Genomic DNA, 21,380 nt, shown 5'->3' with positions numbered 1-21,380 from the left:
AGGACAAACACGCACGCACGCACGCACGCACGCGCGCACACACACACACACACACACACACACACACACACACACACACACACACACACACACACACACACACACACACACTGTTATTCCAGCCCCATATACCCATATAAAAGTGAAGGCAGAAGTCGTCCTGGTGTGATCCCGGACTCCAGCTTCCAGTGTCTGCAGACCAGTGCCGCCTTTCTGCCTAAACATAAACCAGGTTAGTTTACTTTTAATTATTTAATAGTAAAGAGTTCACTCTGGAAGATGGAAATTGCCAACTACTGTTCAAAAGTTTGAGTACTTATTTTGATCAGAAATACAGTAAAAACAGTAATATTGTGAAATATTTTTTACGATTTAAAATAACTGTTTTCTATGTGGATATCTTTTAAAATGTAATTTATTCCTGTGATCAAGCTGAATTTTCAGTATCATAACTCCAGTCTTCAGTGTCTTCAATGATCACATGATCATTCAGAAATTATTATAATATGATTTGCATTTATTATTATTATTATTATTATTATCAATGTTGAAAACAGTTGTGCTGCTTCATATTTGTGTGGATACATTTTTTTCAGGATTCTTTGATGCATAGAAAGTTCAAATAGAAATCTTTTATAAAATTATAAAGATATTTACTGTCACTTTTGATCAATTTAATGCATCCTTGCTGTATAAAAGTATTAATATCTTATTTTAAAAAATGACACTGAGCCCAAAGCTTTGGAAAGGTACTAGTGTATTTTTGCAACTATCCAAATACCTCCAACTAACTTTTTGTGTAGATCATGTGTGCATTGATATCCTATACGTGTGTGTGTGTGTGTTTGTGTGTGTGTGTGTGTGTGTGTGTGTGTGTTTGTGTGTGTATGTGTGTGTGTGTATTCACAAAAATTGATTGAGGGTAACTGGATAATTGCAAAGGACAAGTTATTGTCTTTAAAGATAATATGTTAGTGTTATATGTTAATATGTTAGTGTTTGAATTTTTGTTGATGTATTTATATTCTGGATTTTAGATACGTTTGTGTTTGCAAATGCATTTTATGTGTGTGTTTGTGAAAGTAAGTCTGAGTGTTTACATGGAGAGCCAATTTTCTGTGTAGTTTGCAAAACGTAGCTATTTTAATATGTCCCACCATCTGTTTTATATCTACGTGATAACCGCAGAAAAAAACCTTGACAAACTTTTTTTTTTTTTTTTTTTTAAATTAGCATCAGCTTTTCCGTCTAGTTTACCTCGCCAAGATAACGTGTGGAAAAGTGTGTTCAGCCGTGTGTTTAAGTGGTTCAGAAGTGAACAGAGACTTCACTGTGTCCGAGGTGTTACTCACGGCTCCGGTGGGGTTCACGGGCCAAACATCTCCTCAAACTTCACACCTCATTCAAGCAGACGCCCAGTTTATGTAACCATCACACAGGTGTTTGTGTGTCTGTGGTGGCACATTTTGCCAGTGTAAAAGCAGCCATTGTGCAGCCTATCATAAAAATAAGTTTTCCACATTTAAATGCCGGGAAACACAGGAATAGGCAATTGGATGGGAAAATGCCGTCTGCATTGACAGCACCAAAGAGGGAATCACAAGGTTTTCTGTAAAAACACACACTACTTATTCCCATATTGTGTTCATAAAGTCACCATGAAATCAAAATGTACAATTCTTATTTTTTGTCAGTATTTATTATAAATGATTTATCTGTGCACATCATTTTATTTTATTTTTTGTAATTCATTTGCCCTCATAATCTTAAAATAACTCTCAAAATAACTTCCCCTCCCTCTTGCAGCGACATCTCTTCTCTTCTCTGATGATGTGTTTACTGACACGGGGGCGGGGCAACCTGTCAATCACACGAGATCAACCAATAGCAAACCACAACCAATCAATCAAGCCCCGCCCTACATTTATTCTTATTCGAGAATCAGTTTCACCCAGATATACGTCATAATTGTGCAGAAACGACTATCACAACTTCCGTTTCATGGCGACTATAATATACAGAAAAAAAATTCTGGTTTAGAAATAATATTTATTTATTTATTTATTTTAAACAGTTGTAAGCAAGTCATTTTGTTATTTCCCCAAGTTTTTTTTAAGTTTCTAGATTTCAAAATAAAAGACAAAACACTAATTTAGTTAAGCAGATACTTTTTCAGTAACACTTTCAAAATTAAGGTCTCATTTATTAATATTAGTTAATTCATTAGCTAACATTAACTAACAATGCATGAGCGATATATTTTAAAAGCATTTATTAATATTTGTTAACCTTAATTAGTAAATCTAATTGTTCATGTTAGTTCACAGTGCATTAACTAACGTTAACAAATACAACTTTGGATTTTAAAAATGTATTAGTAAATGTTAAAAGTTACCATTGACTAAGATTAATAAATGCTGTAGAAGTATTGTTCATTGTTAGTTCACGTTAACTGTTACAGTTAACTAATGTTTACAGCGAAACCTTAATATTTAAAACCTTAAACCTTAAGTGTTGCCAGTTTTTCAAAGAATGACAGAAAGAAAAGCCAAACTGCATCTTCCTCATTAGTTTAGTTTAGCTTACGTTTCTACATTGGACTTTTCATATGCTGCTATAAATCAAAGGAAGAAAGGCCAAATCCTGCAATAAAACTGTGCAGCACATGCTTTGAGTTTGTGTTTGTGTGTGCATGCAGTGCTTCATCCTCAATGCAAAACAGATGCCATGAATGACACCCTTCCTGCAACATTTTATAAAAATGCATGGATGTGTAAACAAAAGAAGAGGCTCTTTTACTGTTTTATCATTGAAGTCTGTATGTGATGTGTGCAGCTGACCTGTTTACATTGTTTCTGAGTTCAGTTTAATGGCCACTACTCCAGTACCCACCATGGCTGATCAAGAGGCCCGAGAGAACCCGCCCCCCGCCGCCACACCCGCCGTCACACCTGCCGCCACACCCGCCGTCACACCTGCCGTCACACCCGCCGTACGCCCAAAACGCGTGTCCCACCGCGGGCGCAGTGCAGGAGCCAAAGCCAGCTCTAACCAACAGGAGGGGAAAGTGGAGGAGTTTGAGCCCTTCATGTTAATGCCCAGAGGACCACCTCCACTCAATGGTGAGAATGAGAACATCTGTACTTTTTTATCGGCTTCTCGAATAGGAATAAATGTAGGGCGGGATTAAATGTTGATTTTATCCATGGGGAATTGATTGGATGGGTGTGGTTTGCTATTGGTGGATCTCATATGATTGACAGGTTGCCCCGCCCTCTACATCAGAGAAGAAAAGAGATGTCACTGCAAGAGATTAGATACAACATTATGAGGCACGAATTTTAAAAACAACGTGCACGGATAAATAATGTATAATAAACAATGCAATATTCCTTAAAAAATCTAGAACTGCCCATTTTGATTTCATGGTAATTTTAAAGTGCTAGAATATGTAAATATTGTCACTAAGAAATTATATGTAGAGTAAATTTTAGTAGATCCCTTTTATTTGGTGTGCGTTTTAATAAATCACATATTAAAAATCTTTTACGGTTATTGCAATACATATTAATATCTTCAATAATAATATTCTTGACATTTTTGTCTGTGTAAAATGTATCTCTATTTTTGTCCCAAATCAGAACTATTGAGTTAGACTAAAGTGTCAACTTAATAAAATGGAGATAAATACTGTAATAGAAACTTAATTTTAAAAAAGCGATGTCTCTCACTTAAATATGACGTCATTATTATCAGTGTTGTTATTGTTAACTAAAACCTGAAATAAAATTAAATATAAATATTAGATGAAAAACTTTAGAAAATCTTTAAATTAAGATTTGAGAAAAATAAGTACTAAACTTAAACTGATATAAAAATAAATTAATTATAAACTATTTACAAATAAATGAATAAAATAAGCACATAACAAAATTGTTAAAATGTCTGAAAATATTAATAGATTAATAAAAATATTATTAAACACTACAATAGTATATGAATAATACTAAAATAACACTCACCATTATTTTTCCAGTGAAAAATATCCCAACATCACATCAATTTAGCATTTCCTATGAAAATGAATAAAGCATTTAAAATGAACTACATATAAAGTGAAAGCATGATAAAATATTGTCAGTTAAAGCAAATGTTTTATGCATAACCAATTAAAATGTAATGGTGATGAATAGAGACATGGAAATTGGCTGATACGAACAAATATTTTAAATGAAAAAGTTTTTGTTTTAAAGGTTCTTTTGCATTACAAGCACAAAAAGGTCAAATTCAAAAACTTTTATTATCAGTAATAATTCATGCAGACACACTTGGTACCCTTTCTTTGTTTACTAAAATATTTGCTTGGTCTTATCTAGTCAAAAGCCCTCAACTGAAAAGCTGAAACAAATATCCTGATCACTAAGACCGTTTCCTGCATGTTTACCACTTCCACCAGATAACAGTGAGCTCTTGTCCCTCACATTTATTGCAGGAAGCACACCACTTTTATCTTGTAACATCTTGACTTTTTCGTCATCCTCTTCCCTTTAAACCCTCAGAGATAAAGAATGAAAGACATCCTCTGTGAGAGTCATGCCACTGTTTTTGTAGAGTATTTATTGTAAAAAAGACGAATGATGGTTGAGCCTTTAACGTGTTGACAGTCCTGTTTCTGTCCCTCAGAGTATCTTGATGTCTGGGACGTGGATGTGCTGAAACGACCTCAAGAGCTCAATAAACAAGAGCACCACACACACCTGTACTCCAGCGACTTCCTCATCGTGCGTCGGGCTCAAGAGTTCCAGATCAAGATCACATTCAATCGGCCTTACAAACCGGCCGAAGACAAGTTTGCACTTGAGTTTGTCATAGGTGAGTCTTCAGAGAATTCAGCTCAACATGTTCACAACAGTGGATGGTGAATGATGGGTTTTTAAATAGAGGCACACAATTATTAAATTTTTTTTAACTGCTTTAAAATGGCTTTTTGGTCACTTATAGACAGACAATGTAGGCTATAGAAAACGACACATACATCAATATAATATAAATTTACATTATATAATATGTAATATAAATTACAATATAAATATAAGTTCTCTCATCTAGTCCTAGCCCATCACTAGAAGCAAAAATACTTCCTTCTGTCCTTTTAAATGTCCGTGTTAAAAGAGCGCGTTGGGTCGTTTAGTGAAGCTGACTGCTGTATAGCCTATTTCCAACTTCATTTTTAATTTTAGCTGTTGTATGAATGGTCAACCCGATCTCATGACCAATTCATACAATTATTTTTGCTAAATCGCATATTTTACGAGTTGCCCAATTCGTATGAATTCGTACGAATGACCTAACCCTGACCCCGCCCCTAAAACTAACCGCCACTGGGGTTTAGACAAATCGTACGAATTCGTACGAGTGAGGTCGTACAAATTCATACGAATCAGCCACTTTTTACTCACTTGATGAATTTGTACGATTTGGTCGTGACTGTGAGATAGCGTTGTAATGGTAATTTGTTTGCGATCAAATATTCAAAATCTCTACTCTCCATAGTTACATCAGCGGTAGCAGTACAAACTAATATCACGTAATTTACGTCTCGTCGATGATTGGTTGAAATACCAAGAGAGGCTAGCCTCCTCTGCCACGTTACTTTTCTCAACACTCCTAATCACGTTTCGCAGATTCTGCACATTCGGGGAAGAGGCTCGCGGTGGTTACACTAACTAACAGAGGGGAAATTACTAACAATAAATACACATTCTGAGACATGAAATTAATATCTGAGAATTTTATTACCATTAAATCTTCCTTCTCCCATTTTTACTTCAAAGTTTTGGGTAGGCTTGGCCTCCCTTAGGCTACCTCCCCTGATGAGCCGCCACTGGTTCACAAGTCTTTTTTCCCAGTGGTGGACAATAATGAAGTAGTTTTACTTGCTGATATTTCAAGTATCTCTACTTTAAGTATTTTTCTTTTGGGAAACTTTTACTTCAGTACATTCCAAAGCATAACATGATACTTTTTAGTCCATTTCATAAAAACATGTCGTTCCTCGCTATTTCGAACTGAAGAAATCGCCACATGATACCCAAGAACATGAACATGATTCTTTCCAATGAACCTGTTGAAATGGTTCACGAATCGCACCGAATGATTCATTTACTAATTGAACTGATCCGATTGCAAGTCACTGATTCAGTGATTAGGTAAAAATTAACCAGGATATTGTCGTAGCGCAAAAAGTAGGCTAAGTTACTAATCCCAAATTTTAGTATTGATTATTGTAAATGAAAATCATACTTCGCGACTGTCAGTTATTTGTGAACTAGATCTGTTGTAAAAGTTTATAAGAAGTATAATAATCAGTATTATGTACAAAAAGTTTTGGTAATACATTTAAAAGTTAGCTTTTTTTTGCAGATCAATACATATTAAATGTTTGTACTAATCTTTAATACCGCTGATAATGACTAGTACTGGCTATAATAAATATGGGTCATAGATCAGCGCTTTTAATACTTAAATACGTTTAAAAAAAAACTTACTTTATTCAATGAGTCAAAATTCCATTGTTTATTAGTCTAAATTGAGTATTGTGTAAATGAGCGCCACTATATCTCAAATTGGTAATCTGGAAGTCTTTCCATTTTTTATTAAAGCATTCTTCACTCTTAAAAAAGGTTCTTTATTGACATTGATGGTTCCATGAAGAACCTTTAACATTCATAGAATCTTTCCATTCCGCAAAAGCTTCTTAAAGTAGAATTAGAATTTTTAGAATGTTCTTCACACTAAGAAAAAATGTATTCTTTTAAGAACTGTTCACTGAAAGGTCCTTTAGTGAACCAAAAAAGGTTCTTCTATAGCATCGCTGTGAAGCCCTTCTTTTGGGACCTTTATTTTTAAGAGCGTACATGTTTTTTGAAGCTTCCTTCTGCTTAAATTCCTTCAGTTTCCCCCTTTTGCAATACCTAAGAATTATTTAAAGAGGCATATTGTCCAGCGCAGCAAAAAAATGTAATTCTCTATGCATTTTCTGGATGTATTTGACAGTGAAATTTCACAAGAGATGCCATTGTTCTGCAACTTCTGAGCACCATCAACACTTTCCCTTCTCGTTGGCACACTTCCCTTCAGTGACAAAACCTTGTGCACTTCTCTTTTTTTCTTGATAATATTTACACATCCAGATATTTGCACATTGCCACTGATATTTAAGGAAACTGAGCACACGAGCTGAGGGAAGTCAGCTTGATGGCTAGTTGAGCAAGGTTCTCTTTACTGGAAAATGATTTGAACAAACAGACCAGGCAAACCTTTTTGCTCAGAACAGACTTTGCCATACGCAACCATGCAAAAGTTTGGGGTCAGTAAGATTTCTACTTTTATTCAGGAAGGATGCATTAAAAGTGACAGTAAATACATTTGTAATGTTTCTATCTCAAATAAACGCTGCACTTTTGAACTTTCTGTTTATCAAATTATACTGAAAAAATGCATCAGTTTTCACAAAAATATTAAGCGGTTTTCAACATTGATAATAAGACATTTTTTCTTCAACAGCAAATCAACATATTAGAATGATTTCTGAATCATGTGACTGCATCACAGGAAAAAATTAAAAATTTAAATATAATTAAGTAAAACAGTTATTTTAAATTGTAATAATATTTTACAATATTTCTGTTTTTATAATAAATCCAGCCTTGGTGAACATCTTTCAAAAACTTTTTTCCCCCGGAAAATCTTACACTTACTTTAAAAAAAAGTAACGCTTTACAATAAAGTTCATTAGTTAACATTAGTTAATGTATTAAATAACATGAACTAACAATGAGCAATACATTTATTGCAGTATTTATTTATCTTTGTTAATGTTAGTCAACAAAAATCCAGCTGTTCATGTTAGTTCACAGTGCAATAACTAATGTTAACTAATACAACCTTAATAATGTATTAGTAAATGTTGAAATTAAACCTAAGATTAATTAATGATGTAAAAGTATTGTTCATGCTTAGTTCATGTTAACTAAGTTAGTTAACTAATGAACCTTATTGTAAAGTGTTACCAATCTTACAGTGGTGTATATTTGTGCATAATGATGAAGCCTGTAATGCTAATATTTTGCTGTGATTGTCGTTGTGCACCAGGGCCGAGTCCTCAGTACAGTAAGGGCACCTACATTCCCGTCTTCCCCACTGCGGATCGACAGAGTCTCTGGAGGGGTCGGGTCGTAGAGACCAGCGACAATGTTGTCACGATGGGCATCACACCCTCACCAGAGTGCATTGTGGGAAAGTACTTGATATATATCGGTGTGGTGACGCCCTACGGCATCCGCAGGACCAGGAGGGACCCGAGCACCGACGTCTACATCCTTTTTAACCCGTGGTCATCAGGTTTTACATTTCTTTCTCTCTGGGAGAAGAACCCATATTATATAGGCTAGGATCTGTTTTTGAAACATATGGACGCCAGTGCACATTGAAATTGTGTGCATGCGTTAAAGGAACACTCCACCGTTTTTTGAAATAGGGCTTATTCACCTTCTTTCCTACATTTAGATAGGTGGGCAAATGCATTTTTGTCTAAGTGCATGCATTGTTTTAGTTTGACAGGGTCGGAGCTAGCTTAGCTTAGCACAATGAATGGAATCCTTTGTTGCCAGCTAGCATGTCCTGAGTAAAAGTGATATATATATAAAAAAAAAAAAAAAACACCTAATTACTTCTTGTGGCCTGCATATTCACGATGAGTACAAATAGCGATGCAGATTAACACTAGGCGATTTCCTAGGCAGATATTGACTTGGGACTATATTAGGGGGAAGCACAGCCGAAGCACTGCTACTTAGGCGCAGAGATATCATGCCCAAGTAGCAGTGCTTCGCCTGTGCTTCCCCCTAATATAGTCCTTAATATATAAGTCAATATCTGCATAGGAAATCGCCTAGTGTTAATCTGCATCGCTATTTGTACTTGTTGTGAATACGCAGGCCACAAGAAGTAATTTTTTTTTTTTATATATCACTTTTACTCAGGGCATGCTAGCTGGCAACAAAGGATTCCATTCATTGTGTTAAGCTAAGCTAGCTCCAACCCTGTCAAACTAAAACAATGCATGCACTGAGACAAAAATGCATTTGCCCACCTATCTAAATGTAGGAAAGAAGGTGAATAAGCCCTATTTCAAAAAACGGTGGAGTGTACCTTTAAGGAAAAGAAGAAGATGTGATGCATGATAACTGATGTTTCTTTGAAAGCTGATCCCGTGTTCTTGGACGATGAGGAGGAGCGTGAAGAGTGTGTTATGAACGAGCTGGGGATCATCTATCATGGAGCATATGACGATGTGTCCGAACGGGCCTGGAACTACGGACAGGTTTGCTGCGGCTTCCTTGTGTTCTTTAAGTGTTCAGATGAATGTGTTTAATTTTCTCTAATGTTCAGGAATAACCGAGTGCCTGCATTCATTTGTCCTACACAATTTATAAAAGATACTTGGGACACATTTAATCTCTGTGAAAAATCGCTATGACATTTATTTATTATTAAGCATGCTCTTATTTTAAAATATGCGGCAATTTTGATTAAACCAATAATTGGTTTAATGTTATGAACGATAATTGATTAATGACCAATATTCAAATTCTGGAAACACTTACAATAAGGTTTTATTTGTTAACATTATTTAACATGAACTAAGAATGAACAATACTTCTACCGCATTTATTAATCTCAGTTAAGGTTAATCTTAACATTTACTAATACATAATACATACAGAAGATCAAAAGTTGTATCTATTAACATTAGTTAACATTCACAACAGTTTAAATAGTACAGTTATATTGCTCATTGTTAATGTTAGTTAATGCATTAACTAATGGTAACAAATTAGACCTTATTGTAAACTGTTACCAAAATTCTATACTATAAAGTAAAAATGTATTAAAAAAACTATTTTATATTCAACAAGTGATTTTATGCAGAACTTTATAAGAACTTTATAATGTACAGTGTGATGGATATTTATTTTAAAACTGGCTAAAAATTACATTTAATAGCATTATTAAATATTAGTATTTTTTATTATTTTAAGTGAGTGTTGATATGTGATGACAAAGGGATATTGTGCATCCTTAATTATAACTAAAAGGCTGTAAGAATATTTTCTTGTTTATGAATAGATATATTGCAGTTTTCTGTATTTTGTTTGTTTATTAGTTTGAGTTTGGTGTCCTGGATGCCTGTCTGTTCATTCTGGATAAAGCAGACATGCCGCTGTCCAACCGTGGTGACGTCATTAAAGTGACCCGCGTCGCCTCGGCCATGGTGAGAAACTGACACACTTGAACCAGAGAAACTACAGCTACAGTTTCCAAAACGCTGAATGATCCCCTTCTCTTACTGTTTACCATCTTATGAGGAACTGAGCTCCCTCTGTGCCAGACTTGGACTATAATGTAAATGTTCACAGCTAACAGTAAAGCATCGAACTGTCATGTTTTGACAGATAAATAACTTTTAAATAATACTTTTATTCACATAAACACAGTCGGTTATGTCTGTGAATGTATACAGCAGGGAAAGAAACCGCATGTGTAGCTACATTAGATCTGTGTATTAAAGAGAAAGCAGCGTAAAATGCAGTACCTACTGCTGTGAATATGAATCAAACAACAACAGAAAAACAGAAAATCACTCACTGCTCTTTATTGAGTAACTAGCCCTGGTGAAAAAAAAACAAAAAACACAAGTAAACTTGCAGCCAGACTAATTTAGTATACTTCAAGTGTGTCAATGATTAGTTAACTTGAAGTGTGCTATTTGGAACAACTAATTTTGTACTAAGTATATTTTATTTGTAATTAAAGGAGAACTCCGGTCAATTTTAACATTGAGCTCATTTTTTTGTACATTTGGAGTGCTGTCAATACAGAGAACAACGACAAAAATCGGTGTTGCCTACACTGAGTTATTCTATTTTTAAAATTTGCACCCTGTTGACTTAAATGGGGCAAGTACTAAACCTGCTTTTAGCCTCTTAACATCCTTGATGTGTCATTACAAGTGCACAGAAAATCCAAAGTAGTCGATTGCCGAGTTCACGCGCGTGATCATAGGTAACTAAACCTATGCGCGTGAATTCGGCAATTGACTACTTTGGACTTCAACCGAAAAACAGGATGTAAACAGGTATTTGCGCTGGCTTAAATAACATCGTTTTTATACATATCTTTCACATCTACTGCAGTCAGATTCACTCGTGTTCACTCAGAAGGAATCACTCACATTTTCTGTGCACTTGTAATGACACATCAAGGATGTTAAGAGGCTAAAAGCAGGTTTAGTACTTGCCCCATTGAAGTCAACAGGGTGCAAATTTTAAAAATAGAATAACTCGGTGTAGGCAACACCGATTTTTGTCGTTGTTCTCTGTATTGACAGCACTCCAAATGTACAAAAAAATGAGCTCAATGTTAAAATTGACCGGAGTTCTCCTTTAAATTGTAGTAAAGCATAACTTTAAGTGTATTTTGTGTACTTTTGTGTGCTAAATTGGAACAAGTCAAGTCATCTTCATTTATATAGCGCTTTTAACAATGTAGATTGTTTCAAAGCAGCTTTACAGAGATAAACGTATAATTTAAGGTAACAGATTGTTTTGGCTTTATAGCGGTTCTTTAATAAAGTTATTTTCCAGCTAAAGTTAGTTTTGATTGATTCGCTTCCGTCGCAACGATCATTTGTTATTAAATTAGGGGCCGCTAAGACGACACCATTCTCTCCACACAGACTTTAAACGTGAACCTGTGAGAAACGCTGATGGCGGTCACATGCACATTAAGAATTGGTTCTATAGTTATGTGCGTTTGAATATATGTGCGCAGGTTTGTAATTCCCTACAGACCAAGCCTAAACAAAGTACTGGTCAATCCTGATAGTTTTTGATACAGAATTTTATTTTATTTGATCAATTCGGGGTAGATACGCGAATTGAGTTTCCCGACGACGCTTTATCTGTAGAGTGGCAAAGGGATCCTCCATAGGGAGAGACTAGTTGGCACTTCAGCACTGCGTTGTCATCGGGTCCAGGCGAAGGTCCTTCATCAGATCTGGATACGGCCTGGATCCGGCAGGCTGCGGGAAAACCTCGGGATAAACAAAGACACTAAAATTAGTGTAGATGCCATTCTTCTTATGATGTAACAAGTAGGACATCAGGATTTATGGGAAGTGTTCCCGGTTCCAGCTGACCTAATCTATGCAGCCTAACTTTGAATTATAGAAGTCTATAATGTATTATGTGAATGCTGGGTCAAAGAGATGTGTCTTCAAACGAACAACTTCAAGTATACTTAATATACTTTAAGTATATGCCTGTGTAGGGACTAATTACATGCTTGATTAGTGATATTAAAGTGTACTTTATTTGTGTTACAAGTACATTACAAATTCATTACGAGTGTCTCCGAAACACACAAGCAATATAGCATAAGTGTATTTGAGTAAAAAGTATATGCTCAATAATACCTAATACCTTTGGCTTATTCCAAATACTACAAATTGCACACTTTGTCTTCAATAACAAATGAGCATTAATAAACAAATATAACTTAGCTATACTTCGTACAATATACTATCGGCTACTATAATGTATTTTGAAAGTATACTTTCAATGCATTGTTACAATGATCATTTCCAGCACACAGTTAAAAAATATACTTAAAATATATTTAAGTAAAGTGCAAATAAATACACTTTTAAAAAACAAACTGAATTTTCACTTTAAGTATATTTTTTCTAAAATATATTTTCAGAAAATATACTAAAGTACAATTATTTTAAAGTGTGTTAAAAGTTGTATTGTGAAAACAGGTAAAAGCATGATGCTAATATACTTTTAATATATTTAAAGATAGTAAAAAAAATTTGTTAGTATATTTGCAATGTACTATTGATAAAGGGAATATATTTCAAATACAATAATGTATACTTTTTTCACTAGGGAGTAGCTTTAAAAGGAATTCATTTCTTACTTGAACGCTGCAGTTAAATGCCCTGGTCGAGGAGATAAACATGCTGGACTGTGTACCGCTCACTGAGGGCGGGGTCTATGCTAATAGGGCGGAGTCTGTCAGAAGTTGTGGGCGGGGCCTAGGCATTTCTTACATCACATTGCTAGAATCTACAAACGGCTTGTTCTGAGACACTGCTTATGATTTAGGGGGAATAAAAAGAGGAGTGTGTGGATTATTATTATTATTATAGGGTGGTGTACACACATTTATGTTCAGTGAATTTTGCATCACAGGTCACCTTTAATACTAAAAACACAGCATTTTAAAATTTCCACATGATGATTTATAATGTGTGCTGTTGGCGAAACAACATATCGTTTTCAACTTTCATGAAGTTATTGTTGAGCTCACTTCTTCCCTGGCTCAAAACAGCTGAACTCCCGTGATGACGAGGGCGTGTTGGTGGGAAACTGGAGTGGAGATTACACGTACGGCGTCCCGCCGACGTCCTGGACCGGCAGCGTGGAGATCCTCCTGGACTACGCCAACACCAAAGGAACGCCGGTCTGCTACAGCCAGTGCTGGGTCTACGCTGCCGTCTTCAACTCCTGTGAGAGCTCACTTCAACAGGACAAGACGTTCATTTATAGGTCACATGATCTCCGGTCTATATGTAAGGGATAATGTATATCCAGCTGGCTGTTATCGCTGAAACCCTGACTGGGTGATCAGGTCTTGTATCAGCTGAAGGGGTGATTACAAGCTTATTACATTACATTGTATTAGCTTGTATTGGATGTAAGCTTATTACACGCCACATAAGTAAATAATTAGACACGAAATATTGATCTGAGTTTAACTATTTTATTAGCTCATTCAACACAAAGCTTCCACAACTGAAAAGAGTCCCTAGCAAGCAGCTTTGAGCCTAGACCAACAAACAAGTTCATATCAGTGTATAGTCATATCACTTATTACACAGCTTTTCATCATATAAATAATAACAGAGGGGTCATGAAATAGGGATTTGATAAGAAAATGTTTTAAAATCCTACCTGTTAATTATCTTAAAATCCATTACAGTGCACAAAACAGTCGTTATAAACCGTTGCTTTTGACAACGGTCATTATTGGCGAATAACTGACCAATCAGAACCGAGCATTTCCGAGAGCTGTGTAATGAGATTAATTATCATCTCCTTCTTCCCCACAGTCTTGCGTAGTCTCGGGATCCCCAGCAGGGTCGTGACAAACTACTTCTCCGCCCACGACAATGACGGAAACTTGAAGATGGACATCATTCTGGACGAAAACGGAAAAGTGGACCGGAATCGCACCAAGGATTCCATCTGGTTTGTGCTCTTTTACAGCCTGCAATTTAGCAGTACAATTTTTGCTAACACTTTACTTAAAGCCTATATAGATAATGCATTATAAAAATATTTTAATGCTATGTCTTGTAATGCACCTTATAAAGCATTGTGTGGTCTTGTGAATAATTTTAAACACAGTTATAATACATTATAATACTTATTTAATCATTGACAAACAACCCATTTCAGAATCTGCAAATATTATAATGCATTTTAACTTTGGTTACAATTATTTATGAAAGATATAATGCTTTATAAAGTACATTATGAATACCTTTACAATGCATTATGCATCAAGTACATTACTAAATATGAGTTAAAATTGTATAATTAATTAAAAATACATACAACATGTCATGGTAACACATTTGGAAATTCAATTGCACAAAAAATTTGTTGTTTTGGATCAAATGTTTTATATATGGCACACATGTATTAACACAATTGCATACTATTACTATTGTAATAATAGTTACGCCCTGCATCACGATGTAATAATGCAATTGACGCAGTTCATTCATTTTATTTCACTTTAATTTGTACAAGGCTTTTTGGTCCACTTATCGTGAACTTGAGGAGGATTTTTTGTTCATTTTGGCAGTATTTTTACCCCAAGGCCTTGTGAATCTCTCACCCTGTTGCTGAATGTGGCTTATGCAGTAAATGACTTGCTTTATCTTCATCTGCAGGAATTATCATTGCTGGAACGAGTGCTACATGGCGAGACCCGATCTGCCCTCTGGCTTTGGAGGATGGCAGGTTGTGGACGCTACGCCACAGGAGACAAGTGATGGTAGGACATTCTCTCTCTCTCTCACACACACACACACACACACACACACACACACACACACACTGCATCTGTTTGTTGTTCTGTGATGTCATTGAGGCTGTTCTTCTGTCAGGTATGTTCAGGTGCGGTCCTGCATCAGTAGCTGCCATTAAACACGGCCAGATCTGCTACCCGTTTGATGCCCCTTTTGTCTTCGCTGAGGTAATGCAAGCCATGTGACAGGCCCCGTTTACTCCTGGCATTAAGATGCAATTTGGTCAATCGGATCACATGTAGATGAGGGAGACACATTCCCGTTTACTCCTGGTGTTTTGATCCTTTTGTCCACTTTCAACCTCTTCTGTCCTGATTTCTTCGAAGGGAGGGTCTATGGGAGGGAAATGTTTGTGTTTTTTCAGATCTTTCGATCTAATGGTCAAAATAAGCTCATGCAATTTACATATGAACGCGACCGGAGACGACGGAAAAAAACACACAGAGATCATCAGCTTTAGTTTCTGTTCTGACAGCCGTAAGACCAGCCGAACGCTGTGAGTGTGTTAGAAATCAGGAATGATAAGAGAACATTGTGTTTGATACGTTTTTCATCTTCAAACCAAACTTGGGTCTTCAGCCGACAATCCGGTCGACAATCCACAAGCTCAAAGCGTTTTAGACCCGTTTACACCTGAATTTAGCATCGTCCACTTGTGATCCGATCGACCAAAACGCATCTTAATACCAGGTCAAAGAGTCCTTTTTGCTTTTAATCTATCTATCTATCTATCTATCTATCTATCTATCTATCTATCTATCTATCTATCTATCTATCTATCTGTCTGTCCATCCATGTATCCATCCACCTAATCTATCTATCTCTCTCTGCAGGTGAACAGTGACGTGGTCTTTTATCGTAGACATAAAGATGGGACACTGGACGCGGTGAAGGTCAATACCTCTCACGTGGGCCGCATGGTTCTGACCAAAGCCGTGCTGCACGACGGGCGTCGAGACATCACCAATCAATACAAGTTTCCTGAAGGTGAGAGAAGTTGCTCTTGGATGTAAATGTCAGATAACCAGGATCGACCTCCATTTTAAACCTCTCTTTCCTCAGGGAGCCCAGAGGAGCGCCGTGTGCTGGAGAAAGCGGAGGAGTTCGGCTGTCAGAGGGAGAAATCCTCTCTTCCTAAGGGTGATGTGGATGTGGAGATCCTTAATCTGGACGTTCGCGTAGGGGACAACTTTAACGTGACGCTGCAGTTTAACAACCGCAGCGACCAGCGGCGCAGTGCAGACGTGTACATCATCGGGACTGTGGTGTATTACACCGGAGTCCCGAGCGGAGAGGTTGTGTTTAATACACCCAGAGTGAAACTAGAGCCACTGCAGAGTGAGTACACGTACGAGAGAGGAGGGCTGGGTAGCCTACACGAGTTTCTCGATTCAATATTGATTCACAAGTTTGCAGAAGTTCTCGTTTTGATATCGATTCATGTGAATATTTATCAGTTACAGTACATGTCAAGGAAAAAAAAACTCAACCAATGCTGTAACTGTACAGTGGGTACATTAATATAATTTTAAAGGTCCTGATTTGTATACAAACTCTTACTGTTCTTGTTATAATAACGTTATAGTAATAATGACATAATTATGTTTCAACTAGTTGTTTAAAAATATAAACATTTACACAGTGGCTGTCATAACTAGATTTATATAAACACACATTCAATTTTGAAGAACAGGTTAAGTAAAAATATAATTCATATTTAATTCATATATTTAGCAAAATGCTCCTCTCTAGAGTTCTTTTTTTCTTTCTTACTATTGAGTTTATGGTCATTGAACAGCTTTTCTAAAGGTAAATGTAATGTTACGTGGCATATTGTTTACAAGCCGTTTTATTGATGTATTTCATTCATGTTTATTTGGAGCTGTAAATATTAGTGAAGAGGAAGAGATTATGGGTTTACATGCCGCTTGAACAGCGATCTGTCACGCTACATTGAAGTGCCAAAATGGTAAAATTCATAATAAAATTGACTGAATTTGAAAGCTAAGACTTTGTTTCACATCAAAAGTAACAGCACAAAGCTTATTGTAATTTATTGGTAGGTCGGCACGATACAAATAAAATAAAAGATAATTTATCAGGATTAAATAAACGATATCAGTACATAGAAAGGAGATTTGATTAAAATCGAGAAATTTATATTTTCAACCCAGCCCTAGGAGAGAGTGTAATATGATTGGATCTATACTCATGCTTTTAATGCTCCCCCTGCTGGCGATAGGTAAGGAGGAGAAAGTGTCTGTGCGCAGCGAGGACTACATGCGCAAACTGGTGGAACAGGGAAACATCCACTTCATCGCTACAGGAAAGATTAAAGAGACGGGACAGATCATAACAGCAATGAAAGTCATCACAATGCACAACCCCAAACTCATAGTGAAGGTCAGGCATTACTATTACTGTTACTGTACCTCTCATTTAAACATTAAAACCAGGGTTTCCCAAACTGCCGTTGATGAGGGAACTGAAAAAGCTCAAATAAAGTATAGATAATAAAAATAATTTTAAGATTATTAACCTTTTAATCAAACGTATTATTATACTTGTATATTATTATATACAAATAAAACAATATAAAAACATTATAAATTTGAAGTTTAATGATTAAAGTTTAAATGATATTTGGTCTCTTATTAATTGAAATAAAATTTAAGTTAAATTTACTTTTTTTTTTTTGGTCAGACAAACCCCTTTGACCTAAAATATTTACTTGATGGACCCCTGAGATTTTAAGTTTATATATATATATATATATATATAAAAGCTGGGTTCTGTTCCCAGGTAACACACATACTGACAAAATGTTGTTTGAATGGACTGTAAGTTGCTTTTGATAATTGAATGTAAATGAATCTGCTGCCCTCTACTGGTAGACTATAGACTAGTTCATGTCTCTCTTCTTTCTCTCTCTTGTCTCTTTGCTATGCCTCTCTGTACAGGTGACTGGTTCTCCAAGAGTGAGCGAGGAAATGTATGTGTCAGTCGAGTTCACCAACCCGTTTAATTTCAGTCTGGAGAATGTGGATCTGCGTATGGAGGGTCCTGGAATCATGGCCCTCAAACACAAGCAGTACAGGTGAACACTGTCAGACCGACACCATTGCACATATCTGTACATATTACATATATTTTAAATGCAATGCATACAAGTAAAATAAAAAACATATATGTTAAAATTACCATATTACACTAATTGAGAATAATGTGCGGTGCAAAAAAACGGTTCCTTTTTGTAAGAGTGAAATGTGACATGAACATGTTTTATGTGAGATTCACATCACTAAAGTCATGGGTTTGATTCCCAGGGAATGCATGAACTAATCAAATGTATACCTTGAATGCAATGCAAGTTGTTTTGGATAAATGCATCTGCTAAATGCATGAATGTAAGTCCGTACTGCAGGTTTTGTGTCATTCTGACGTGTGTGTGATGTGTTTTTCAGTCTGATTTCTCCAGGCACCTCTATAACGTGGACGGAGACATTCAGTCCCCGCCGGGCCGGCTCTACTAAACTGATGGCGAGTCTAGACTGTGCTGCGCTCAGACAGGTGTACGGGGAGACTGAGCTCACCATACAACCTTGAACGCCACAGAGGATGAAGCTGAGAAACACACGTCTGTAGTCTTTGACCAAAGAGAAATACCATATAAACTCCAGCATAGCATGTACTCTATAAACATACTGAAGCATGTTACCAGTGCATTATATTATGTTTAGTCAAAAATACAGTTATTACAATTAATATGTTCTTATATCCATAGGTTTAAAATAAAAGAAATAAACAAATCAACAAAAAGGTTGTTTTTTTCTTGAAAAGGGAAATAAGCACAGAAAACGAAAAGTCGAGTGAAAGTCACTCCACAACACTTTTTTTATTGAATTAAGATGAATTAATCTCTTTATAGAATTCACTCATTAGGTATGAATATTAACTGATGTATAAAACAGGAAAGATCAATCATTCAAATACAAATGCAGTGCCCATTGTAGTGTCATTTTTACAGAAAAGACCGTATGTGTGTTGTAAGGGTGGATTCCTGCAGTGGTTCAAGCTGCAAGACTTGCCGGATGAGTAAAGAAATGTTATTAGCAAGATGGTAGAAAACTGCACATTTCTTGTCTATTCCACCCACTGCCACTTATACCAATGAAGGAAATAAGCGCAGTTACAGTAGCTTAATATTTGTGGGAGAGCATTGCTATAGAGAGTGACGATATTGTATTGCAATATGTAGCACTTCAAAGTCAATACCAATTAAAAACTAGTTAGCACATTAGTTGTAATTGAAAAGGTTTAATGACAAAATATGGTTATGGTTACACTTAAAATAGTTACAAAATAGATGTATGAGATGATGATAACTTATATTATTAATTGTACCCAGCATATATGAAAAAATGTTACCAGAGAGAGAGAGTAAGAGGAAGGAGGAGGTAAAGAGAGAGAGAGCCCCAAGAAAGGGACCCAGAGAAGAAGAGAGACACTGAGACGGAGCAACAGTTTCAATCTTTTATCCTTTCCTGACCATGTGACTAAAACCCAAATGTGAGACATTCAAACTGACCAATCAGATAATTACACTCCCCCCACTGTACTAAAGGTGTGACAATTCATTGACCCCCAAAGTACAAACATGTTAGCCTACAGGCCTTGATCACTATCAGCCCCTCTGTGCCTTGAACTCCCAATGGTCCTTGTGGTGGAAACAGTAAAGAAATATCTTGGATTATTTTCAGTCCTACACTTACATGGTGTTACAGCGCATTGCCAAATGCAAAAAGGTCCATCCAATCGGCGAGCATCTCATTTGGCCTGTCAAAACTGACATGTGGAATTATTTGTGTAAAGACCATCCGTATGGGCGAAGGTGTAATGCTTCTTTTCAGCGTTCAGAAGTTCACTTAATTTTGATAATTTGGTTTAAATTTTACTTTAGCTCTGCGCTTAATCTGACTCCAATTTCAAATGATTGTCAAATTTAGATTGTGTGTCTTTTTAGAAAATAATCATAAATACTGATTATGATTAAATTTAGATCTTTGATTATTCTAGGTATCCCATACTTTCAATTCTTCATTCATTAATGCCGCACAGAGTCACACGCCCCGGCTTTACCTGGATCACGTAGGCCTACACAAACTCACCAGTCTGATCTTGCTCAAAGATGACGCTATAAGAGTAAGAAATGCTCTGACAGAGTATTTTTTTCAAAGTGTAAGACTTAAAGGATTAGTCCACCTCAAAATGAAAATTTCCAGATAATTTACTCACCCCAATGCCATCCAAGATATCCATGTCTTTCTTCAGTGGAAAAGAAATTAAGTTTTTTGAGGAAAACATTTCAGGATTTTTCGTGATGACGCAATGCGTGGCGCGTCGCAGACCAGCACAATACGAACAATTGTGGTTAAAAAGTATATACATTTTTATTTTTATTTTTAGAAAATGACCGATCGTTTCGCTAAGACCCTTATTTCTCGACTGGGATCGTGTAGAGCCCTTTGAAGCACTTCAGAGTCCTTTGAAACTGCATTGATTTGAACTTCAACATTCTGGTTGCCATTCAACTCTGTTGTGTGTAGAAAAATCCTGAAATGTTTTCCTCAAAAAACTTAATTTCTTTTTCACTGAAGAAAGAAAGACATGGACATCTTGGATGGCATTGGGGTGAGTAAATTATCAGGAAATTTTCATTTTGAGGTGAACTAATCCTTTAAGAAGACACTGACACAGCACTGCATGGGGGTTTTCTGGTTACAGATTTCCAAAGACGGCAACACTTCAACTAATGAACAACTACACATGAATAAATGAGTAACGCACTATTAATATTTTAGTAACTACTTTTAACTAACAAGAAACTGATTAACCAATTAGTAAGTAATAGCGCTCAGTTGAATGTGGTAGTTCCAACCCGATCTCACGGCAATTTGTATGAATTTTATGAGGTGGCTAATATATGAATTCTTACGAATGACTGACCTCGACCCTGAATCTACAAATCGTACGAATTGGTATGAACTGGTCGTGAGAGAGCGTTGGGTAGTTTCAGTAACTACTATTTTTTTCATACCTCCCAGAGAACTACTATATAGAGGTTCATAATTAACATGATTAATGCATCATTTAT

The 21,380-nt window shown here is 36.1% G+C and overlaps 1 protein-coding gene across 1 annotated transcript; it reads left to right on the top strand.

The window, feature by feature from the left end:
* The first annotated feature begins 49 nt into the window (after positions 1-49).
* f13a1b (coagulation factor XIII, A1 polypeptide b) lies at positions 50-19,014 on the top strand. The gene is made up of 15 exons (XM_079866232.1): positions 50-232; positions 2,866-3,122; positions 4,684-4,872; positions 8,155-8,403; positions 9,267-9,385; positions 10,229-10,336; positions 13,459-13,636; positions 14,240-14,378; positions 15,089-15,192; positions 15,305-15,393; positions 16,060-16,213; positions 16,289-16,564; positions 17,469-17,629; positions 18,187-18,323; positions 18,691-19,014. Exons 2-15 carry the CDS (start codon positions 2,870-2,872, stop codon positions 18,830-18,832), a joined length of 2,298 nt encoding a protein of 765 aa, XP_079722358.1. The 5' UTR covers positions 50-232; positions 2,866-2,869; the 3' UTR covers positions 18,833-19,014.
* Positions 19,015-21,380: the final 2,366 nt, after the last annotated feature.

This window comes from Squalius cephalus (genome assembly GCF_949319135.1).
Source record: "Squalius cephalus genome assembly, chromosome: 3".
In the NCBI taxonomy this organism is placed as follows: Eukaryota; Metazoa; Chordata; class Actinopteri; order Cypriniformes; family Leuciscidae; genus Squalius; species Squalius cephalus.
This window is presented reverse-complemented; position numbering and strand designations above follow the sequence as displayed.